The sequence below is a fragment of the Macrotis lagotis genome, chromosome 1, assembly GCF_037893015.1.
Source record: "Macrotis lagotis isolate mMagLag1 chromosome 1, bilby.v1.9.chrom.fasta, whole genome shotgun sequence".
NCBI classification, from domain to species: domain Eukaryota; kingdom Metazoa; phylum Chordata; class Mammalia; order Peramelemorphia; family Peramelidae; genus Macrotis; species Macrotis lagotis.
In genome coordinates this window covers 751,809,662-751,835,658 of record NC_133658.1, presented here as the reverse complement: position 1 = coordinate 751,835,658, position 25,997 = coordinate 751,809,662, and the positions used below count along the sequence as shown (strand labels likewise).

The window sequence follows — 25,997 nt, the reverse complement described above, 5'->3', positions numbered from 1 at the left end:
TAATTAATTTTTAGCTTTCATTTAAAAAAAAAATCTGAGTTCCAGTTCTATCTTTTTTTGCTCCTCTCTATCCATTGAGAAGGCAAGTAATACAATATCACTTATACATGGAACTTCATAGAAAACGTATTTCCATATTAGCTATGTTGCAAAAATAAAATAAAATAAAAAGCAAAAACATAAAGTTTTAAAAGTATGCCTCAATCTACACTCAAAGTTCAACAGTTTTCTCTCTCAGGATAGATAGCATTTGTAATCATGAGGCCTTTGAAAATGTCGTGACCAGAGTAGCTAAGTATTCACAGTTGATTATCCTTACAATATTGCTTTTACTGTCACCTGGCTCAGCTCACTTCACTTTGCATCAATTAATGTAAGTCTTCCTAGGTGTTTCTGAAACCATCCATAAAACAGAAGTTCTTAATTTCTTTCTTGTGTCATAGACTTTTTTGAAAGTCTAGCTAACCTAAGAACCTATTTGCATAACAATTTTTGCTACATAACATGCAATACATAGGTTTACCAAGGAAACCAAAGATAAGTTAATATAAAGATAAAATTTCCCCCATGAAACAGTACCCTTGACATGGACAAAATTGTAAGTAGTTGACATTTTCTTCAGTTCTCTGTCACTTCCTCATTTGCCTTTCATTTTTAGTCTCCATCCTCTATTTCCCCTTAGCTAATGTCATTCCCTTACCTTTTGCATTCATGTTCCCTCCTAGTCATTCAGAAGCTTATTTATCATTCTACTCATAAAAGCATTATATTCTGGGTACATCTTATTCCTTCTTTCCTGTAAGGTAAAGTCCAAAGTTGTGCTGTAGTCAACTCTAACTCCCTAATTCAAAATTTTTCACTTGCAAGCATTTATACCTCAGAAGTTAGCAAATAAATCAAAGCTGGATTTATTGCTTTGATTGTCTAGACTTAAGAAAGTGATGGAGAAAATATTAATGATATAGATCAAATTTAAAAGAGAACTGGTTGTTAAACATTTATCAACACATCACTGACTGAAACTCAAAGAGGTCTTCCAAGGTTTTGATGAACAATAAAGGCATTAATTTGTTATCTCTCAAATCAATTTGCATTTTAATTGGATTCAAGGGCTAAAAATGAATAATAGAAAATGCTAGGACTCAAGGTAAGGTCTACAAATAGCAAAGTTATCTAGGAGATATTCCAGATAATGTCATTTTAAAGATTCTTCAAATCAAAAGGATAGAAAGACAGCTAGCCTACCTATGACCAAACCAGAGTAAAAGAGGAAAACCTAGCTGTCTTTTGCCATTTTACTCTAAAACATAGTTCAAAAGTCTATTGATTTGTTTTTTTAGGTTTTTGCATGGCAATGGGTTTAAGTGGCTTGCCCAAGGGCACACAGCTAGGTAATTATTAAGTGTCTGAGGTTGGATTTGAACTCAGGTACTCTTGGCTTCAGGGCAGGTTCTCTATCCACTGTACCACCTAGTCACCCAATAGTTTTTACCAAATAATTTTTTGGCAAGATTTTGAGTTTTACATTTTTCTCCTTTTTCTCCTTCTCCCTTCCCCCCCCCAACAGAAAGCAATCTAATATAGGCTAGAATAATGTTTTTAAATGCATAAAATAAAATACATGGAGTTGGAAAGGAATCAATTATATTGGAATATGGTTATCAGAATATCTTTTTAAAACAAGCTCATAATCCCTATATAAAAAGCCTTTACATTAGAATTTCATCTTTTAAAAGTTATTCCTAGTTCCTTTGTCTCTAGGGCTATTTTAGGTAAATCATCCTTACCAAGTTTCAGTTTGACTCTACATTTCACCAAACTTCTAAAAGTAAAGTCAAGCTCAGAGCAGACTTGCAGCCAGTTGCTACAGCTTCATCTTGATGGCCATGTGATCTTGCTATGATCTTGTGGTTTGTTTATAAATTGAACTGGAAATGGTCTCAGGCTGCTTCAAGGGGAAGGCTCCTCATTATATCTTCTCACCTGCCACCTAATCTCTTACCCTTTTCGTTCTGCCTGAGGTTTGTTTTTTGAGGTGTTTTTTTTTTGCAGGGCATTGGGGTTATGTGACTTGCCCAAGGTCACATAGCTAGGTGGTAAGTAAATGTCTGAGACCAGATTTGAACTTGGGTCCTCCTGACTCTGGGGCCAGTGTTTTAGCTGACCCCATGAGGTTTAAGGTTTTTTTTGGGGGGGGGGAGTTTGGTGGTGTTGTTGTTGTTTGGTAAGAGCACCAGTCCTGGAGTCAGGAGGGCCTAAGTTCAAATCTGATCTTGAACTCTTGGTACTTACTTTATGACCTTGGGCAAGTCATTTAACCCCAAAGCCTTACCAAAAAAACCCACAAAAACCTCAGGCAGGATGAAGACTGGTACGAGCTGGTCATGTCATTGGAAAGGCTTTGACCAAAACATGATTTATCTCTTTCTGACATTCCCAGCACTTAATACTGGTCTGCACTGAAGCAGTGAAGTCTTCTCCAGACTCTTTTTTTTCAGGTTTGATTACCTGCATGCCTTTGATTATCTTTACTTTGGATAAAAAAAAAATTTTATGGTGAATCCTTTCAGGTAAGGCTTATGTGCTAAAACAGGCATTGCCATAAGGTAGGAAAAAAAAGACTTCAGAAAGTAATTTCCTTTCTTATGGAAGGGGATGTCTAAGCACATATGCTTTTGGATACATAGAACTTGTCATGACTTTTTTGGGGGGGAGGAAGAATGACTACCTTTATCATTATCATTACAGGTTCTAGTTATAGATATAGGTGTGGTCAAGATCACAAAGGTGATACTGTCAGAGCATAGGTCTTCTGATTCCTTATTAAGCATTATTTATTTATGTATTTTATCTTTCAATCATTTATCTCTTTGAAGGAAGGAACTTTTTTTGCCTCTTTCTTTTTATTGTTAGTGGAACACAGTAAGAACTTAATAAGTGCTTATTGATTGATATTGAATTATATCCCTCCCACCTCTCTTACCCAATAAGACATCTCTGGTACCAAAGGTTTTTGAAGAGAGAAAGGAAAATGTAGATAAGCCAAACTAGTGGACATTTCAGCCATGAATGACAGTGGTCTGTAGAATTTCACAGTCATATTCTGTCATTGTGAAGGGAGGGAAATTTTTTCCCCCAACTCTTCTCTAAGGTCAAATGTGATCATTTTATTATCCAATATCCAGTTTCAGGTCCTTTATTCTTTCCTTTACATTGTTGTTATCATTTTATGGATTGTTTCTATGGCTGTTTATTTTATTCTGTATCTGTTCATACGTCTTCCCAATTCTTCTCTGTTATTGTTTAGTTGTTCAGTTGTGTATGACTCTTCATGACCCCATGGACCATACTTGTCTATGGGGTTTTCTTGGCAAGGATACTGGAGTGGTTTGCTATTTCCTTCTCCTGTGGAATAAGGCAAGCAGAGGTTTAGTGATTTGTCATACAGTTAGTATCAAACATGAAGTCAAATTTGAATTCAGGTCTTCCTGAATGCAGGCTCAGCACTTAAGCCTAAGTCTCCTCTAAATTCTCTATGGATTGATTCCTCAGTGAAAGAAGATCTATTCTCCTTTTACCTTAAAGACCAAAAAAACAATGCTTTTATGGCAAGAAAACCTTTTTGTAATAATGATAATAACTAGCATTTATATAGCATGTTAAAATATTCTAAGCACTTTCATAAATATTATCTCATTGTATCCGCAAAGAATCCTTATGAGGCATTGTCATCCCCATTTTACAAATGAAGAAACTGAAGTCGTTAAGAGACAAATAATTTTATATCCTGGCATGGATTAAAGGGTATAGCTAGGTAGCACAGTGGATAGACTTTGAGGAGGACTTTGAGTTCAAATCCAGCTTCAGATACTTAATAGCTGTGTGACCCTGGGCAAATCACTTCACCCTGCTTATCTCAGTTTTCTCCTCTATAAAATGAGCTGGAGAAGAAAATGGCAAACTACTTCAGTATCTTTTGCCAAAAAAGGGTCATGAAGAGGAAGATAAAACTGAAACAAAACAATAACAAATGAATTAATCTTAAAATTCCCTTTCATGAAAATCTTCAGAGATCCTTAAGAATAAGACAAATGGGGAAGCATCATGGAATAGTAGTTATAAAACTAGTGTCCATATAAGGAAGACATGGATGGATTCAGGTCCTGCCTCTGATGCTTGCTAACTATGTAATTCTGGTCAAGTTATTTAATTTCTTAATGCTAAGGGCATATTCTAAGATCCTCAAGTGGCAAATCAGTCACTGAAATATTCATTGGTAGAGACAGTTTTGTCACTGGAAATTCCCTACACCATAAAAAAAAAATTAGTAAAAATACTACCATACCTGAAAGATTGTACCTGTTAGAAAAATAGTGGACTACTTAAAGGTTCAAAAGAAAAAATTTAGTCTTGAAAAAATACAACAATATTTCACCCAATTATTGTTCAAGGTCATGGTGACCTTAAGAGTATTTTATAGGAAAGAAAATTGAAAATGTGAAGAAAGATGGTGAGCATGGCATGTATCACATTTTCAATATTCTCAATTCTTTTTTAGCCACATATACTTTTTTCTCACCTCTGTCTTTTGGGCCTGTTCTAATTTATATGACTGATTGCATGATTCCTTCCAAATTCCTTCCAAAAGAAGTCCTTGATGGGTGAAGCTATAGATGGTAAGTGCCCCCATTTCATCAAGGAGGAAATGGTGGTTTTGTATCTCTTAGTGACCAGGAATCTGACCTCTTTATGGATTCTGAAGCCTGGGACCTGCACACCCAGTACTCATAAGGCCCACAAGGCCACAAAAGGTGGAGTGTTCCCTCAAGTTGATCTCATTTAACCACTTTCCCCACACTGACCCCAGAAGGCTGCTCTTTTGTGCCAACCACTCCACAGGCAGGTTGAAAAGCTAATCATGGAAAGTGTTGGGACTTAATGTCTCCTGGTTTGGATATATGTCAGAAGTCAGGCCTAGACCACAAAGCAGCCCTATCCTCCTTGCTTATAGACTAGAAAAAGCTGATGAAATCTGCCTTAGGTCCTGCCCAGAACATTGAAGTAAATCCATTCAATTCTCTAGCTATAGGAAGCAGTGTATACTAGATATCATGACTGACTGGATATCAGGAAGACTTGGGTTCAAAGACCATCTCTGACACTAATTAGGTGTATGTTCAATTGCAATTTACCAAGTTTTACCTTACCCTTCTGAAAATGGGGATAATTTCCCAATGTCACAGGGCTATGATGAGAACTCAGATGAGATATGTATGTGAAGTACTTTGCAGACTTCAAAGTGCTATATAAATGTCAGTTATCATTATCGCTTCTACTTTCATCAACGGAAAGCCGAGCTCATCAAATTATGAAGCAGTGAAAAGAGGGCTGCCTTCCCAGAAGAGCTTGGAGTTCTGAGTGATTTAGTATGGTCCTCATGAGAAGATTAAAGGGGCTCTGTCAAGCTCTGCTACAAGAATGTAACACATGGGACTGGGGTAAACAAGACTGCTGTCACCAGATGTGGAATGGAACATTGAAATAAATTGAACCTCTTTCCTTGGAGCAGTTAAATCCAAATGGCTCAAATTTTAGAAGAAATAAAGAGTACATGATGTTGTGGGGGGGGGGGGGGGATCCAGAGCTGAAGTGTCCAGCATCCATCACCACAAAGAACAAAGATTAATTTTTTTGTGTGATTTTTAACTTTATAATTGTCATGTGCCCAAATGTCAACTCTAAAGAGAACCTAAGACAGATCAATTGTAGCAGTCTCTCAGATGGCTAAATGAAACCTCTATTTATCCAGTACTTTGAGCAAAGAGGAAGGAATACAAGTGATTCTATAGCTATCCCATGATGCTCCTTTGGATTTTCCACCCTTGGTATTGACTTCTCAGCAATAGAATAGCCAAATATGAGGTTCAGAGTCAGGAGCCTCAAAATCTGAAAATATAGGACATCCCATTTTTTCCCAAATTATTTTCAGTGTTTTGTAAGCACTTTTTCTCTCCACTTCCTTTCTTTCCTTCCTCTTACTTTTCTCTCCTCAATTCTTCTCTTTTCTTCCTTTCTTTGTCTCCCCCTTTCTTTTATTTTCTTCCTGTCCTCTTTCCATGCCTCCTTCCTTCCTTCCCTCCTTCTTTCTTCCCTCCCTTCACTCCCTCCCTTCTTCCTCCCTTCCTTCCTTTTCTTTCTTCTTTCTTTCTTGCTCTTTCCTTCTTTTCTCTTTTTTCTCTTTTTTTTCCTTTCTTCTTTTGTTTCTTTCTTCCTTTCTTTTCTAATAGAAGTAATATTACCTAATCATTAGATTTATTCAAACCTAAAAAATGGTCTAGCTCTAGCTATTCTAAATTTCTATTCATTACAAGTCTTTACACAAAGGCTATCTGATCTCTGAGAGAGAGAGAGAATGCTTTTGCGGTACCTTCTTTTGTGAAGGTCCTAGAACTTTCTGGTTCTATACATGAACTTACACTATGAAACTTTGTCACTTGTCCAACAAATGTAATCCATGAAGGTTACTAACCAGGACAATTTTGATCAAAACAAAACAAACAAAAATGTTGACTTTGTAGCCCAGACAAATTATCCAGTTGAAACTTCAACTTCTGCTTTTTACAGCACTATATGAATCCAATCAACCTAAGAGAGAAAATGAATATTGATGTTTAGTAAGCAACCTCAATATTCAAATGACTGTGTGTTCATTGCTGGGTCTGGTAACACACCATTTGGCTTTCTAGACACTTTATATCTTTTTCTTAAAATCAGCTTCTTATTCTCATAGGTTGTTCTCTTCTCCCCACCCCCCACATCACACATGTAGTGTCTTAAACAGTGCTTCCATTATGCTCTGCTCAACACGATGGCTGATGCGAACACTGAGGGGCTGGTTAGAGGCCAGGATAGGATCCCAAGCTGAAGGAAAGTTGATCCAGGATGTTTTTTCCTACCCTCTCCAAAGTTTAGGGAAAGCCTTGCCTGGATATTTCCCTCCCACAGAGCTCTCCATGGGAGCCAAGTCCTTGCTTTTACCCTTTGGGACACAGGACACACTGAAGCTTTGACATAGAATCAAAGCTGTACCGCCCCCCTCCCCAATGGGAAAAATCACCTCCTGGCCTCCTGCTTTGGGGAGCCTGTGGAGCCCAGTGACTCAGGCAGGCAGCCTGCGGGGGTGGAAATGATTCCACCAGCCAGGGCTTAAAACAAACAACCCTGAAACTCATATAAAGAAATACAATCAATTCATAATCCTAACCTCCAATACCACTATTCCCACCAGTAGGCCAAGGGGGGGGAAGACTGCACCTCTTTCCACCCACAAGTCTTGAGCTACCCCTTTGGTAAGTACCATCCTAGCTTTAGAGCTAGAAGGAAAGTTAGATGGCTAGGAGTGCCACAGTGGATAGAGCTAAAGTCAGGATAGGGAGCTGGAGTCAAAAACATGTTGGTCAGTAGTGTTTGACTCTTTGTAACACTGTGGACCCTACTGACCATGGAGTGGCCAAGGAAAGACGGTGGAGCAGTTTGCCATTTCCTTCTCCAGTTCTTTACAGATAAGGAAACAGAGGCAAACAAGATTAAGTGACTCATCCAAGATCACACAGCTAGTAAATATCTGAGACCAGATTTGAACTCTGGAAGAGAAGTCTCCCTGACTCTAGGTCTAGCCTTCCTTCCAACCCCATAATGGAACTACAGTGGACCTATCAGATGTCTGGCACAGAAGAATCTATGGTCACAGGTCATGAGTAAACCTGTGACCATCCTATGAGTAACCCCCCTTTTTTTGACTTCTGCTGAGGTCAGAGCTGTTTTCTGATGAATAAAAGGAGGAAAGCCAATGTTGATTCTTCTGTGCCACACATCTGATAATGGTGGTACTATTGGCTTATCTGATGAGTGGCACAAAAGAACTATATAGCCTTTTTCCGCACATTCATCAGAAAATAGCTCTAACTTCAGCCAAAGCCAAGAGAGTAGTCATTCATAGGACAGTCACAGGCTCAATCATAGCCACTAGATCATGTTCTTCTAGAGAGAAGGAGAGAAAATATTGAATGCCACTTCTGGATTCCTGGAGGTCAGGAGCTTTCATTAATATAGCACTGAATTTTTTCACATGCAAGGTAGGATTCTCTGTAATTAATCCATCTACTGAAGTCAAGTAATATACTGGAAAGAGGACCTGAATTTAAATATTAAAATTATTACTTGTTACTTGAGCAAACTTCTCAACTTAAAAAAACACATAATTCTCAATTTCCTCCATTCTGTTTAATAGATCTCTGGTCCCTTCCTCCTTCTAGTCTCTCATCAACAAAGTATCGCATTCACAGGTTTGGCCCTTAAATGGGAAAATCACACAAACTCAGAGAGAGAGAGAGAGACAGACAGACAGACAGACAGACAGACAGAGAGGCTGGAGAGGTTATGCTTAGAGATGGACTTCATGTAGCTTCCCAGGATTCTCTCCAGAGGGCTGCATTGGTCACCAGAAAAGGAGAAACTGATCCCTGAAGAAGACTAGGGCCACTGTGATATTGAAGGAAAGATGCATAAGGAGAAGGTACAATGAAGAGCAATAATCGGTTATATTCCTTCACTGGCATCATGAGCCAGTTACAAAATATTTATCAGCACAACCTTGACCATATAGTCCACCGGGAAGGCAGAAGATCATAAGAACAGAATATTGCTTGATTCCCTAGGAACTACAAGTTCTTTATCTTTGTAAAGTGAATGTATTTGTGTATGTCTGGGAAGTCTATCCATAGGAGTACTGTAAATTGCCCATTAGAGAGGAAACTAGAGCTAGCTTGACTGTTTATAGGTTCCTTGGTGCTTATTGCTGCTGTTATTGAAGTAACAAATAAAATTTATTTCATATTGGAAGTTTTGTTAAATAGAGAATTTACATTGGATCTCAGGGCTCTTAGAAAGATACAAGCCAGATTACAGGCTTGCCAGGGGAAATATTGGGTAGGGGCATAAACCATAAAGATTATTTGGAGGTGCTGGCATGACTGAACCCAGTCTGTTGAAGTCTAAAATTTTAGTTATGGGTCACAGGTTGCATATAAAATAAAACTATCAGACTAAATATCTCTATGGTACCTTCTAGCTCTAAACTCTGCATTAGTGTATAATATAGTTACAGAAGTTTTCAGATCATTAACTGTACCTTCTGGACTCAAAAAGCCATATAGTTATACAATATGCCCCCAGATTATCATTATAAGCACCCTTTTGAAAAATATTCTTGAAGCATCCTGTAAAGATTTCATGATGTGAACTCATGTCTCAGGAAAAAAAAATATAACTAAGTCTGCTTTAGTGTACACTCAGGCAGCTTTTGGATGAGGCAGAGAAGTTAGTTCCTCCATCTGCTGGCTGATGGGCCATGAATATCCAAGGAACTCTTGAAGCTGCTGGGCGTCAGGCTTTAGGAGGGATATTGTTTTTGCAGAAATGTGAGTCCTTGGACTGGCTCCCTGGTGCTGGCTTTTCCATTTTGTCTTAGACGTGTTTCTATTTGTGTGTCTGGAGGCTGGAACTGACCACATTGCTCAGTTTCATCTTGCATGATTTGTAGTGAAAAAAGAAAAAAATGGACCTCAGCCGACGTTGCTTTTAAAAAAAAGTTGTTGGAAACCTCCATAGCTAACAGCTTAGGTCTCAGCTTCCCTGCAGAGACAGTTTCAATATGTGCACAGACACGTATGTGGTTGACTGTCCCTTGAATTTGAAGAAGACACTGCTGACAGTGTTTGCACCCATGGAGACTATTACAGGACTTGCTTCTTTTTTCTCACTTATTTGGGGAACTTACTTTGGTTAGGAGCATTTAAGGTAGTAGCTGTATGTGTTTCCTTTGATGGGGGATAAGGGAATAGTATGATTTTTTTTCATCTGGCAGGTGAGATGATGGGCCCAGGTGGAGCAAACGCAGGTTTGGTGGGCTGATGGAAAATGTTTGTGTTCTGAACTCTTTTCATACCTATCTGCAAAGCTACACCAGATTGTTGACCTTCAGGGCAAGCTGCCAGACCTCAGTTTTTCGGTCTCGGCTTGTGAGCCAATTGTATTGAGGCTTTTTTCTTTGGAATCACAATTTTAGCCACTGGATTTAATTTAATTTTTGCATTTGGTACATGAATCCCAATAGCCCTGAGGTCCATGGCATGCTTTTGATAAATTGAATAAATAAATGCATAGAGAAGTATTCTTTGTGTCCAGAGATGTGGGTGCTGGCAGGAGGCTTTCCCATGCATATGGATATGAATGAAGAGGCCACTGGGAGATCTGTGGTCTCTGTCCCACTGACTACACACTTCAATCTGTTACATGTTGGCTAAAAAATACCACCCTTCAGCATGTGCTGTTGCTGTTTATTATTCTGTTAAATTCACAGTTAGCCTACCAGTCACGTTGATCACTGAATAGTTTTTGTATCATTGCCACTTCCTAGATACCTTCCCTAGAATTGTTAGAGCAGATGGTACTTTTAAGAAATATCTTTCTTCCTGTCTAAAGGACAGAACTTTATCTAAATCATCTTATAAATCAGAGCATCTCTTCTGAAGGCCCCCAAGGCTTTCAATGAAAGAGGATCAATATTTTCCTGTCATTAAAAATGCTCCAGACTTCATCCTGATGACAACATCCATTCATTCATTAACCATTCAGAATTCTAAAGGACTAAATTCACAAAAGTTGCCTCTTCGTTTCAGTAGAACCCATGGGACTTCAGTCCTCACAACTTATTAACAGTATATCAATTGGTTCCTTGACATAACTCACCCCTAAAAATTAAAATATATTAAGAAAGACTTGACTTGAAACTAAAAACAGATAAGGGGGATAGATAGAAATAACTCCTGGACACCTTTTAAAGTCACTTTTCTTTAAAATAGTCTTTATAGATGTATAGTAGTGAGGTATTGTGGTATGGAGCAAAGAGTGCTAGACCTCAGATCAGGAAAAAATTCTGGCAAGTTGTATCACTATAAGTAAATTACTTAGCTTCTCTGAGAGGCAATTTCATCATCTATAAAATGGAGATAATACTTGCTGTGTTGTTCTATTGTTTCACTTCTATCCAACTCTTTGTGAACCCATTTGGGATTTTTGTGGTAAAATTACAGGAATGGTTTGTCAACTCCTCATTTTGCAGATGAAGAACTAGTGTAAACAGAGTTAAGTGACTTGTTTAGAGTCCTACAGCTAAGGTCAAATTTGAACTCTGGAAGACTCATCTTCCTGATTCTGAGTCCAATCTTCTATCCATTGTGCTCAGAGAGCTATTAGCCTTGTTATGGTATCTTGGTTATCTTTCTGTTCATTGAGATGAATTTATGCTGGCCCAAGGGCACAAACTTTATCTAGCATCAGATTGGAGAAACAGAAACTCTGGGATGAGTTGTCTCTTTTGCTAATTCAAAGTACTCACTTTCTAAGCATCACAAGTTTTGGAACCTTCCTTTGATTCATGGAACTACAGAGGATTTCTCTTCCTGTTTCCAAAGGCCATCTTTTTTTGAGAAAAACAATCTGGTGTGACTGCAGATACGTATTTTAAAGAGAATATCCAGTGAATAGGTAATATATGCATAATAGAATGTTAGCTCCTTTAGAAAAGAGAACTTTAATCTTTGTATTTCTTGCACATGGTATTTAGTCCTAAATTTTTGCAGAGGACCAAGACAGCACAGGTCTTGTGACCTTAGGGTGAACTGAATTTAAGTGAGGCAGTTGTTCAAAGCTGTCATCTTTACTCTCTCTGAATTATCAAAGTCCAGTGGCAGGACAAAAGTCAAGACAATTGACAATGGCCCATGAATGAAGTGATTGACCATAGCATCACTGGCCAAGCCCTAAGCATTTCACATCCCCTGCTTCAGCCACCTTCATGGCCATTGGAACAAATTGTTCTCATCTACCCATTCTTCCAGGGGAAGTCTCCACATACTTGGGATTGACAACCCACTAAGTCACTGACAGATTTCAACCCATCAGTTACCCCAAACCCAGTGCTTAAAAAACAGTAGCTGAATCAAAATGAATTCAATGGTGCTAACTACCTTTAAGTTCATAATTTTAAACAATTGAGTTCAAGTCTGATTTCTGATATATTACAGGTTATGTGTAACCTAATAAAGACTCTTATCTTCTCAATGCCCCCAAATCCATAAGACTTAGTTTGTCAAATAATCAAAGGTCAGCATTGGTGGAAGGAGCTTTTCCTTCCTTCCTTCTTTCCTTCCTTCCTTCCAAATCACAGATTAAATAGGTGAGCCCTCTATTGCTCTCTGCCTTTGTATTGTGGAATCAGTAACTAGTCATTGCCTTTTTGTCATTCCTTCCCCAAAAGCTGTCCCTCACAAAGCAACTTATGGTATTACACTTATGGTATTACACTTCATTTTAAAGGTGAACTAACTGAGTCAGAAAGAAATTATTTCATTCATGCAATTTATGTAAAATTTCCACAGTTTACTATCCTTGTCACCTTGTCTTTCTAGGCCTCAGTTATTTCATCGTAAAATAAATAGATTAGGCTCAATAATCCCTAAGACCCTTAACAGAGATAACATTCTATGATTCCCAGTCACTAGAGGAGATAGGATTATTACTTATCATCAATCATTATCATCAACAAACATTCATGAAGCACCTACTTTCAGCAGGGTATTGAGGTTAAATAAAGTGAGGAGTCTTGCCCTGGGAAGGAAGGGGCTTTAAAGTCTAATTCCTAGCCTTTAGATTCTCAGATGTTTGATGTTTCTACTTAATCTCTATACAGTTTCATTCTGGATCAGACACACCCCAAGATCAAACTGGTATCTGAGATTCATGGTCCCCCAACCTTCTAATATAGAGTCCTCAAGGCTTCTAATATGCTGTAAACTAACTCCTATCCTCCTTTATCTTTCAAAATAACTCTCCAGAACCCTAATTATGTATAGAGCTGCTAGAACCTCCCCCCTCTAAATTACCAATCACCTCTTCTATATGTATCTTGAATATAGCTATTTATTTATAGGTGGCCTTCTCTATTAGAATATAAGCATTCTCAAGGGCAGGGAGTAGTGGTGCAGTGTATAAAACATTGGTCCTGTAGTCAGGAGGATCTCAGTTCAAAAACCAGTCTTAGAATGTGTGACCCTGGGCAAGTCACATAACCTTATTTGTCTCAGTTTAATATGTGTAAAGTGAGCTGGAAAAGGAAATGGCAAACCTTCTAGTACCTTTGCCAAGAAAACCCCAGATGGGGTCATGGAGAGTTGGACATGACTGAAATGACTCATTTTTTTTTCAGATCTCCAGTGCTCATCATAGTGTAGGGCATATAATAAGCCCTTAATAAATACATGTTGTAGATGATTCATTTCTTGATTAATATCTCTTCCCTCACAGTCTCTTCTGCTTCTCTGTGATCCAGCCATGCCCAACACCCATGTAGTCAACTTGTGTGATCTAAATCTACTTCTTTGGATGAAATAGTACAAAAATAATTTCTAACTTCATTTTTCAGGGCCATGGAGGAAAAAATGAGAGACTGAGGTAAAAAAGAGATAAGTAAAATAGTAGTGATTACAGCCTCAATCTTAGTCTTTAAATAGTAAACAAAAAAAATAGCCCAGAATAAAATAATAAAATAAATTTTAAAAATGATTCTTGAATTAGGTTTTTCCATTCCCATTGTCCCCATCTGCCCTGAAGTGGTCTCAGCTTTCTCTTTCCTGTATTCTAGTACTGTGTGATGTCTGTACCACTCATTTGGCTCCTCTCCTAGGCTGTCCTCACTCATGAGTATATCTTTCATTTATGTATTTCTTTTCTCTCAATTAAATCTTAAGACATCTTAAGGACAGGAGCCATTATGCCTTCTATTTTTTTGTATTCTCCCACATTCCTTCCCCATAAAATCATAAAATCTGAATTTGAGCTAGAAGAGACCTCAGAGGTCACTTCATCCAACCCTTCTTTTTCAGATCAGGAAACTGAGGTCCAGAGAGTTAAAGTCACGAGATGCTCATAGGTACTTAATAAATATCTTAGATTGATAAATCTAATCACTTTTCAGCTTCTTCTCCATGATAAGTCTGCCCCATCCCTCAAGGAAAAGCAAGAAGATCCAGTACTTAGAAAAACTCACCTTTTCTTTTGTTTACAGCAGCATTGCACAAGCATTTCAGACCTAGGCAAGAAATCCCAGAAAATGTCTCATCAGAGCTTTTATTTCCAGCCTTTAAACAAGTTTTTTTGGTTTTGTTTTTATTTTTCATGTTTTTTTTAAAGCAAGAAGAAGAATCTATTTGCAGGAGGAATTGTGGTTTCTATGGGGGGAAAGTCAAATAAAAATAAAAACAGAGGAGTGAAATGAGCCGAGCTTTGCCTCTCTCCTCTTTTCCCTTCCCCACCCATTCTACCCACCCCCTCCCTGCTCACTTTCTGTTTTCTTTTTCATGCCAACAACTAAAAGACTATAATTTTAAAACTGAACTAGCTTTTCCAAAGCCATAAGGAATGTACATCTGCACGTGGATTTTTCCATAAGAAAATTGTCCTTGTCTTTTAGCTCTTCTAGGCCAATAACAATGAGAACAAGCAATCTGATGAGTCTACCCATCTCTCTGACTCTTATTTTAATTTGTCTAAGGGGCTTGGAATGGGGTAATTGGAAATGGTTTTTGTTTCATTCTGTCACACTGGTGTTTGATGAGGTTTGTACTCCATTTGTTCCAATGGTTTTTATGGTTTCTTTTGTTGTTCAGAGAAAGACTTTGAAAGTCAGAGTTCATGAAATCTTTTGCTGCTCCTGTTGACTATCTCAGTGGAGCTCAGTCCTTTACATACTTTAAATTACTTTTCTGTATTTCCAGTCCATGGTAAACCTGGACCAATGGAATGAAAGGGAACCCCTGACCATTCAATTGGGTCATTCCTGAGTAAGATTTGTAAGCCAAGGGGTTATCTTTCCAGGGACAGAAAGAGATTTCAAATAGGTGATTTCAGTATCATTTTTTTTTTGAGAATAGTTTAGAAGAGAATGAGAAAAACCAAAAGAGTGTTTTCCAATTCTTTTGAATCCCTCCTAAATCACTCTCTTGTCATTGAGGAGGGACTTAGAGATCTCAAAGAAATATGAACTATTCTGTGTAGTATTACAGAAGAAAGCTAGGTCATAGTGGAAAGCTCTGACAAAAAAATGATCCACTAGAGAAAGAAATGGTAAACCACTCTAGTATTTCTATCAAGAAAATCCCATGGACAGTATTGTGACCCATGGGGTCATGAAATGATTGGATCATTCAACAACATCAAATTTGAGTCTATGATAAATCCAAGAACTTGCCTGGTGCCCTAGGGAGTGTTGCCCCATGCCCTTCCATCCAGTCATTCACTAGTCCAATCATCTGTCCATCCATCCCTTTGGCCTCTTTCCAATCTTTTCTATAAATGTCAGAAATAACACCCTTTAACCTCCTCATAGGGGAAAGAAGTGGCAAAGGGAATGTAGAACGTTGTAACACTTCCTGACATGTTCACAATAACACCAAAGGAGTCTGACTCACAGCCAAGCAATAATTCTTCGGAAGAGTTAGGTGTCTTGAAGGCCCACTTTCTCTCCTGTTTAAGGATTTTGATCTCAACCATTTCATCCCCTCCCCCCCAGTCCTGTCTAAAGAATTCCCTTTATGGTCAATAGGAATAATCTTTATGACTTGTCTCTATTTTGTATATGTGCAGTTTGTCTTCTGAGCAAGTCTCTAAGCCTTTAGAGATCTTAGATTTCTGAATACCCCCTAATATTCTACTGAGCACAATCCTAGGTGAAAAATACTTGATGAATTAAATTGGAAAGACAAAACTTTTATTTAGCATTTCTTGTGTGCCTGATTCTGGACTAATCCTGGGAACAGAAATATTAGCCAACTGGTCTCTATGTCCAAGGAACTTACATTCTAAATAAGTCAAGTAGAAAATGGATGAAATAGGGGAACTCACCAAAGAAGAGAGAAGCATGGGTGCTACCTGTGGTAGAAATATTTATAAGACTGCTGGTGAAGAAGTGGAAGAATCCAAAGTCAATTAACCAGGATTGATTTAGATTTCTCCTGTTCACTCATGAAATAATCTTTATTTCAGAGCGCTTAAGAAGTATGAAGCCTTTTCCCCCCTATTTTTTGAAGTGATTTCTTTTGTTTTCTTTACCTCAAAGTAATTTTCTATTATACCACTCCCCCACTACTAAACCTTCTCTTGAAGAAAAGAAGGCAATTAAGCAAAACTGAAACATAAAACAAAACATATGGCACTCCTCTCCTGTCATCTACTATCTGTTTACCAAAAATAGAGATATTTCATTCTCAGAAATGAACCAAAATTGTTCATTGCAATTGGTGTGAGTTTGACTATCTCTTTTAGTATTTTTTCAAGTATTTTAAATGCCTACATTAATATATATTTATGATGTATATATATAAATAAAAACATATACATGATTCTTTTGTTTCTAGTTTCTTCATTCTGTAGCACTTTATACAAATCTCATGTTTCTCTGAATTCCATGTTCAATGTTTCTTATGGTATAGTGATATTAGATTATATTATTCTATGACAGTCTCTTCAGTCATCCCCAGTCTATCAACAATCACTTTTTTGTGTGTTTTTAATATCACAAAGGGAACTTTTAAAAATAATTTGTTATATTTAACACTTTTTTCCCATCCTTTACTTCTTTGTGTTATTTTTCCAGTAGTGGACTGGCTTTATAGAAAATATCAGTTTCTCATGATTTTTCAAAAATTTCAAATTTTAAAATAATAATTGGAATAATTTATAGTTCAAACAATAGAGTATTAGTATTTGCCTTCTCATTGTCTATTTATTTCAACCATTTCCACCTTTTTCTCATCCTAATCAATTGAATGGGTGAGATTGCTCTCACATTTCTTCTTTTTCTTCTTCTTCTTCTTCTTCTTCTTCTTCTTCTTCTTCTTCTTCTTCTTCTTCTTCTTCTCCTCCTCCTCCTCCTCCTCCTCCTCCTCCTCCTCCTTTTTATTTGTGGTATTTATTTGTAGCATTTATAGTATTTTATATGTTGTTGACTTAATTTCTTTTTCTAAAATTATCTGTTCAAATCTTTAACCACTTATTTATTGGAGAAGAGCTCTTGATCTTAAATATTTACATAAATTTCCTCTATAATTTGGATAACATTTTTATTAAAAATATTTGATGCAAAAATTCCCCCCCCCCGTTTTCTCATTCAAACTGTATTGAATTTGTTCATGCAATAACTTTTGTTGTTTAAAAAATGTAATTCTAAGGCACCTTCTATCTATTTTTTTAAATTAGATCCTTCTTATGAATCAGTGAGAAGAGCAGGATGGGCCAATAACATGAATTCAAGCCTGACTAAAAGTAAGTAACTGTCTTCTCATTAATTAGGAAAAATAGATTATTCTGGGCTTGGGAAAGGACAATAATGGAATTTGGGGTAGACAAAGAAACAAAGTTAAATGCGTTGAGAAGTTCTCCTATTGTAGATGCAGCAAAATTAATTACAAATATAGAGATTGTTAGTTAACATTCAACCCTAAAAGAAAAGATTTTCATTTAGTCATTTCATGGTTACATTTTGATTTAGGAAAAGGAGTGAACTAAAGCAGGGAATAGTGAAACATTGAACATGTAGAATTCAGAGAAACATGAGATTTGTATAAAGTGCTACAGAAGGAAGAAACTAGAAACAAAAGAATCATATATATGTTTATATATATATATGTATATATATATATATACATATATATATATACACATACACACATTATAAATTCCTTCAACTTGAAAGAAGTTGAAGGAAATCTGTATCATTGTTCTGTTTACCAGGGGATATTATCCTGTGAAAAAGTCTGAACCCTATCTCTCTGGGAAAAGGGAAAAGTGTAGCCAGAAAATCCTTAAGCAAAAAATATTGTACTCCACCTCACTACTTACTAGGCATCATGGAATCTTTCTATCTGGTGATATATGGATAAGGCTATATATAGAAAAAATGGTTCCCTTAAATGAATTACTCTAAATTAAGTAGGTTCCAAAGTCAGACTGGTTATGGTTATCTACTTTAGAAAAATTACCTATGAGAAAGGATAAAGATAAATACTAAACCTATGATTTCACTGTAATGGGAAATTCCTAGGTGAGGGAAGTCCCTCTACCCATGCAGATTGGTACCTTCTCTGCAATTTATAGAATTATGACTCTTAGAGGGTTTCATGGGATAGTGAGAAGTTATAACTTGCTGAGGGTTATACAACCACTATGTATGAATTAGGTCAAGCATCCATTATGTAGCAGTGGCAGGAACTAAACCCAGGTTTTAATGGCTTTTTGAGGTCAGCCCTCTTTATACACAATACCACAATCTTAAACACAAATAGAAACAGGGGCTGCATAAGGATCTCTGCTAACAATAGATTAACTTAGAAAACTATATATTAACATTATCTATGTTCTATTATATTTTTCCAATATTTTAATTTGGTTTATAGAATGTTATGGTGACATGTTTGACACCTTTGAGAGGTATTATGCTGCCTCTTACCTTTGAAAAAACACTGTATATATCTTTAGTGAAGCCATCCTTCTAGGGAGAAGCCATCAATATCTCCCTCCTGCTCTAATTATCTGTTTTATTCTCTCCTTGTTACAGGTCCTCCCATTGGAGGAGCACAAAATATGAATAAGAATACTGAACAGCAACGGCCCCAACCAGGTAATCCATTGTGGTCCATAAGTATCAGCTCATTCCTGCATGTTTGTCATGGCTTCATCGTAATAGCTATGTTACACATAGCTGTGTGATGCTGGGCAAGTCACAGAACTCTGTTTGCCTTGATTTTCTCATTTGTAAAATGAGCTGAAGAAGGACTGGTATATTTATGATATATTCCTAGAATGCATATATATACTCACGTGTGTGTGTGTGTGTGTGTGTGTGTGTGTGTGTGCATGCATACTAGGAAGAACTATTAAGGTAATTTGGAAGCTCTCCTAGTTAATAAAAGTTAAAACTAATTGCTAGAAATGGTCTAGTTCTACTACTGCATAAAGATAGAGAAGAAGAGATAAAATGACTTGTACAACTCTTTTCTAATCCCGGGGTTCAAAACTGACAGTTCATTTTTTTTTTACTACATCATACTATAAACCTACATGGTTTTATACTATTGGAAAAATATTTCTAATTCTTATAAAAATAAAATTTGTCATATTCTGTTAATGCTAACCTGACAACTTTTGGGGATCTTTCACAATTGAATAAAAAATGTATATGTTAAATAGACAGAAATGTCAAAAGGGATAGAGTGATAAAGCTGAGATCCAAAGAGGGGTTAATGTTGGCATTAGTCAGCTAATGTTCTCTCTTCAAATTTGGCAGATGTTAGAATTAGAAGGGACATTATAATTCAAACCTTTATTTTATAGATTAGGAATCTAAGGTGCAGGGAGATTAAGCTTACTAGTGGCAAAGAGGGAGTTAGAAGCGAGATTTCTTTTTTTTTTAAGATTTTATTTATTTTGAGTTTTACAATTTCCCCCCCAATCTTACTTCCCTTCCCCCACCCCCCACAGAAGGCAATTTGTCAATCTGTTTCCATGTTATACATTGATCCAAATTGAGTGTGACAAGAGAGAAATCACATCCTTAATGAAGAAACATAAAGCATAAGAGATAACAAGAACAGACAATGAGATAGCAGGGTTGTTTTGTTTTTTTTCTAAATTAAAGGTACTAGTCCTCGGTCTTTGTTCAAACTCCAAAGTTGTTTCTCTGGATACAGATGGTATTCTCCATTGCAGACAGCCCCAAATTGTCCCTGATTGTTGCACTGATGGAATGAACAAGTCCATCAAGGTTGATCATCACCCCTATGTTGCTGTTAGGGTGTACAATGTTTTTCTGGTTCTGCTCATCTCAAGAAGCAAGATTTCTTGACTCCTATGATTTCTCCAAAAATCAGAGGAATAAAGAGGAATTTATAACATTGTTATTGCTGAATTAGAATCATTAATGTTCAGCAATTATTAAGATTTCTCTAAACCTTGTTAATGAACACACTTTCTATTAATTCATTTTATTGTTATAAGATTATATATTAGCCAGACTTTGCTATCAAAAGTTAGCATTAACTAAAGCTAAGAGTTTAAAAATTAAGTCTGAAGTAGTGATATACTTTGCAGTATTTATATTATTGCTGATGCACAACTATAACTGACCATTGTCCAGGAATTTAAAGTTTGCAGTGGAAAACAGAAAATCTTGCTCAGATCAAACCTTCTTGTGAAAGTATAATAAAACTGTAAACCCACAGAGACTTAAATTCATGTTTATGAACTAAAAAACAAAAACTGATGCAAACATTCTTTGATTTTCTTTGCTTAGATCCCTATCAGATCCTGGGTCCAACCAGCAGTCGCCTAGCAAACCCAGGTGAGTTACTTTAAATCGGACTTGAGTTCTTCTTTCCAAAATAGTCCAAAGCTCAGAAGCAATGGCCCTTTGTCTTGGATCCAAATACATTCAACTGCCCCTAACAGTGATACATTGATCTCAGCTTATTCTTATAATGGCTAAGATAGAAAACCAGAGATGGAAGGGGCAAGAGAAAGTAAGGGAGTCAGGGACAAAGGGCTGAGAGAAGAGGAAAGAGAGTGAATTGGAAGGAGTGAAGCCTTTTCATCAGTTTGCCATATGCTTTGGTGAAGCTGCTTAGACTGAAACAAAACAACCCTGTTAACATATCTACCACTGAATTTCAGAATAGTGAGAAGCAGTTAATATGGGAGTTCCACTGGGAACAAGGAAAAACAAACAGCACTCCTCAACTATCTCCCCTCATGTAGACAGGTATCTTTAAAAAACAAAAAAACCACCACACACACAAACAGATAACCTTCTATTTGGTCTTAGAATGTGCTATAGGAGCACCTGAATTAATCTCCTAATTTGATTCATTTTACTTGCAGCTTAGGTTTCCTTTCAAAACATGAAGAAAAATTTAGTAACAAAAAGTTCTATTAATTTATCTATTTTGCAAATTTACATTGGTAGGGGCAGCTAGGTGGCGCAGTGGATAGAGCAATGGCCCTGGAGTCAGAAGTACCTGAGTTCAAATCCAGGACTCAGACACTTAATAATTACCTAGCTGGGTGGCCTTGGGTAAGCCACTTAACACCATTTGCCTTTCAAAAACCTAAATAATAATAATAATAATAATAATAATAATTTACATTAGTAAAAATCAACTTTTCTTGAAGGGGTCATAAGTGAAAGATTTTTTAATGGTGTTTGGTTTTTGGGGGAAGGGGTTATAAGGGAGGTTTACTTTTGTAACTTATTTTTTTGCCTAGAAAATTATTAAATTTAGTTACCATTTCTTCAATATATCTGAGATTGAAAGAAAGGGTTTCAAAGTCACTAGGTGCCAAGACTGAAATGGGGAAACAGTTTGGGATTAATAACGTAATATAGAGTATGATCTCTACTCAGGTAATAGGAAATTAACTCTTTTGCTATATTAACCCTTCCTAGAATTCAAATGGAAAAAACAAAGGCTGGAGCTATTACTTCCCCTACTTCTCCCTGTGTCTCCTGTTACTTTTGTACCTCATCCCCTCAGTTTCTTCTACCTGATCAATAAATATAAAATTCAAAGCATGAGGTCCACTTGAGAGCCCACCATGCAGGCCTATGGGCACAAGGCATGGATAGTGTCCCAAAGAAGTTTTCTCCCCTCAAGGATTCTGACCTTAGTCATTTGCACTATTTGAAGTAAAGCTTCTAATAGAGAAAAACCAACTGCTTAGAACAAGGAAAGTGTATTTATTTCTAAATCTTTCAGATTTCCATTTCTGATCTCAGGGTATTCATTTATCTGCTACTTTGTTCTTTTTACTCTTTCTGCTTTGTCTACCCTAGCTTTCTATGATTATGCTAGTTGCTGGTGTGGGAAATAGCTAATAGGGCCTGCCCTCCTCAGCCCCCAATCTAAAAGCTGTTTGATCCTTGGCTAACATACACACTTTCCAAATGTGCACTATGGTTTGTGATACTTCCTGAGAGAAGGAGGTCTTTGACATAAATATTAATAACTATTAATACTGCTATGATGAACTGAATTCCCATACTGAACTCCAAGAACATCTGGTGTTTCTGCTTATTGGACCCATGGAGATATTTAGAACAAATTCCAATGAAATCAGGCCATAGTATTTTCTCTCTTTCCTTTGTCTCATGTCCTGATGATCTTCTTACTCTAGTGGACAAGACAGCAGCATTTTTTCTAATATTATTCTTTTATTTCTACCATAGGCCTTAATGGCCCTTAGTCTTAAGGTTCTTTGCCTTGTCCATAAGAGTGCATTTGATCTTCTTTGGAACAATGTAAAATGATATTTTTAATCAGTTCAAGTTGAAGGCCAGGATTTATCTTCCCTTCCTTATTTACAAGTTGTTACAGAGAAGAGTACCAAGGAACAGAGGGTTATGTACCATAGTGATAGAAGTCTTTGCCTTGGGGGCTCCTAGGTTTCATGGCTTAAAGTATTAAAACTCTTTTTTCATAGATTACCATACTTAAATCATTCTGGTGATTTGATCATTAACAAAATCATCTGTAACATCTGGTTTGTTTAGAATTTAGTTTCTTTTACTAATCCAGGATACTTGGTGGGGGGGGGGGTATAATCAAAAATAAAGACTGTCCCAGCCAAAGTGGGACATCTGATTAACTGAGATCAATAGAAGGTAAGTGCTAGGAAATAATGTGGTGCTATTATTCATATTTTTTCTGTTTCTGATTTTAGTAGCTCTTGCCTAATATGACTGATTTTTTAATTTTGATTTTTTCATATTTTAAGATGTTTAGAAAAGTTAAGATATGTGGTGCTGAAAGTCATGTATCTTTAAATTATAAAAGAGATAGTTTAGGATTCCTCTCCCTCAAATTACTTCATATTTTTAAAAATATGCATTTGCTTATCAATATGCTTGTTGTATCCTCCCCTGTAGAATTTTATAGATCAAAAACTTTTATTTTTATCTTTGTAGCTACAGTAATTAGCATAGTACCTGGTTGATGGTAGTCTTTTAATAAATGCTTGTTGAATTGAATTGAATTCTTTTCTGAACAGAAACAACTAAGTAGTTACTAGAGGAAGCAGAACATCCTCAGAGGCTAAGTCATGCTTCCTAATGCTGAGGTTATGACTTTTATAGAGAAAGATATCATTTCCTCCTCTGTTTTCTTCACTTCCTATAGGGAGCGGGCAGATCCAGCTGTGGCAATTCCTTCTTGAGCTGCTCTCTGATAGCTCCAACGCCAGTTGCATTACCTGGGAGGGGACCAATGGAGAATTCAAAATGACGGACCCCGATGAAGTGGCCAGGCGCTGGGGGGAGCGAAAGAGCAAACCCAACATGAATTATGACAAGCTGAGTCGGGCCCTCCGATACTACTATGATAAAAACATTATGACCAAAGTGCATGGCAAAAGATATGCCTACAAATTTGACTTCCATGGCATTGCCCAAGCTCTTCAGCCCCACCCAACTGAATCACCCATGTACAAGTACCCTTCTGATATCTCCTATATGCCTTCCTACCATGCTCATCAACAAAAGGTGAACTTTGTTCCTCCTCACCCATCCTCCATGCCTGTCTCTTCCTCCAGTTTCTTCGGAGCAGCATCACAATACTGGACCTCCCCAACTGGTGGCATTTATCCCAACCCCAATGTCCCCCGCCATCCCAATACCCATGTCCCCTCACACTTAGGTAGTTACTACTAGGAGTTGTATTCTCAATGGCCTTTTAGCTGCGCACACACATGCATTCCTCAAACTTCATGGGATCCTTTGGACTTTGAAGGCTATCTGTGGCCTTGAAGACAAAAAGCAAACTGGATGTTCTTTCTTATTGAAATGAACCTTTTTAACTGTTCTTTAAAAAAAATGTCTGTAACCTACGCTTCCTCTACCTTAAATAGAGAGATGGATATTTCCATTGGCCAGTATTCCAGTTTGGATTCTCAATCTCCTATCATCTTGAAGGAGTTGAACATTAAGATTACTGGAACAATTCTAACATATTTTATGAAAGAAACAATTAAAATCCCTTTTAAATTTTATGTCCCAAAGCTGTTTATCAAAGACAGAGGTCTCATCAAGGACCTCATGAAGATCTTTATGAACAAGGATCATGGAGTCATTGTTCATTAAGCCAGTTGAGCACTGGTTTGGGATTTTAGGGGAAGGGGGGGGGCTATGGGAAGTATTCAAGTCTATATGAGAAGCATTTGGTGAAGTGAATCTGACAGCATTGCTAATTTGACAAGTGGATGTCAACTGGAACACTGGCTGAAAGGGCTGGTGGAGTTTTCACCCAACTGGAATCTTTTTTTTCTATACACGTATGTATGTGTGTGAATGTGTGTCGTGTTGAAGAAGCCAAGGGCATTGCAAAATTCCGTCTTACTGTGCAATGCACATTAGGCAAAGCATTTTCTCTGGGAGTAGCAGAAATCTGAATCGGGAGAATTTTAATGCAAGCACAGACATTTCTGAAACTTATAAAGGTAAATGACTAATTAATTTTTTAAATGGATGACAATAGGTCCCAGAACTTGAAGAGTTGTAGGGATTTCGAAACATAAGCAGATTCGCAAACGCTGTGCGTTTGTCAGAATGTCATTCCAGGATCAACAAATCAGAAGGCAACTTACTGTATAAATTATGCAGAGTTATTTTCCTATATCTCACAGTATTAAGAAAGTTAATAAAAATTAAAAATAAGAAGGAAACGAGTTGACCTCGGTCACAAATGCAGTTTTTACTATCAAATTGGTTGTCGTGTTTTTTTTTAAATGTAATTTGTACATCTTTGTCAATCTGTACATTTGGGCTGTTGCTTTGTACTTTTTAGCTAGGTTAAAAAGAAAAAAAAGGAGGGCTATGTATCTTAACTACGACTGGAAGGAAATAGGACATTTAAGGTCTCTTCAAAGCGATGCACTGGTGCCATTATTTAACAAAAGAAGACAAGGAAGTAAGACTAATCTGTTTAGATCATTAGTGCTTCAGTGACATTAATAAATAACAGTATTGCAATAAACACAACTATGAAAATAAGGAAACAAACTTTCACTCGTAGATACGAGACTTTTCCTGTTCTATATATGCAATGTATTTTTTGGATACTAAAATATATATAATTTTGCAGGTAATCTTTGTCTTTTTTTTTAAACTGTATTAGTGTTATGCTGACAATTGTCACATAAAGAATATGTTGTAACATATTGTGACTAAATAAATTGTGCCTTCTCTCAAATTAGAAGTTTCCTCCTTTTTCTCCGCCTCCCTGAGAGGCTCAAAATTCTCTCTTGGGGGGGGTCTTTTTTATGAGCTTCTTCATACTCAGGAATGTTTAGAATGAGCCCATAGTTGCACTTTACTGAGGTTAAAAAATATCCTTTTGATGCCTATTCCCCTTAAGGCCTGGAAAAACCCAACAACACTACCTTCCCAAGTCAAAGAATAAATGTCCCCTCTCCAGGTCATTCTTCACCAAGAATGCCAATCAGAGATCTTGAGAACTAAGAAGCTGGGCAGTAATGGTTCCCTTCTTCATTTGGCCATATTTTGTTTCACCTATATTTACTCAAGCTTGCATGTTACCCTGACTCTTCCAACCAGTCCTTATGTATAAGGATGGAACAACATAGATAGAGTATGTGCTTAGAGATTTCTCTAGTCATGTGCTGAACTAACTAGGATCTCTTGCCCAGATCCCATTGGGATCAATTGTATATAGGGGATGTCTGAGCAAGGTGGAGAGAGGGAAGGGGAGTCTATAGTCATGACATTAAGCAATAATAATGATAATCATAATCATAAATTCATAAAGATAGAATTAAAA

General features: G+C 37.0%; 1 protein-coding gene across 6 annotated transcripts in view; it reads left to right on the top strand.

Moving 5' to 3' along the window:
- The window catches only part of FLI1 (Fli-1 proto-oncogene, ETS transcription factor), a 161,843-nt gene extending 136,079 nt beyond the window's left edge, over window positions 1–25,764 (top strand). For all 6 annotated transcript variants that reach the window (XM_074216340.1, XM_074216339.1, XM_074216343.1 and 3 more), the window contains 4 exons: window positions 17,374–17,439; window positions 18,731–18,793; window positions 20,465–20,512; window positions 23,343–25,764. In XM_074216340.1, the coding sequence (XP_074072441.1) occupies window positions 17,374–17,439; window positions 18,731–18,793; window positions 20,465–20,512; window positions 23,343–23,872 (707 nt within the window). In that variant the 3' untranslated portion in view covers window positions 23,873–25,764. The remainder of the gene's footprint in view (window positions 1–17,373; window positions 17,440–18,730; window positions 18,794–20,464; window positions 20,513–23,342) is intronic.
- Window positions 25,765–25,997: the final 233 nt, after the last annotated feature.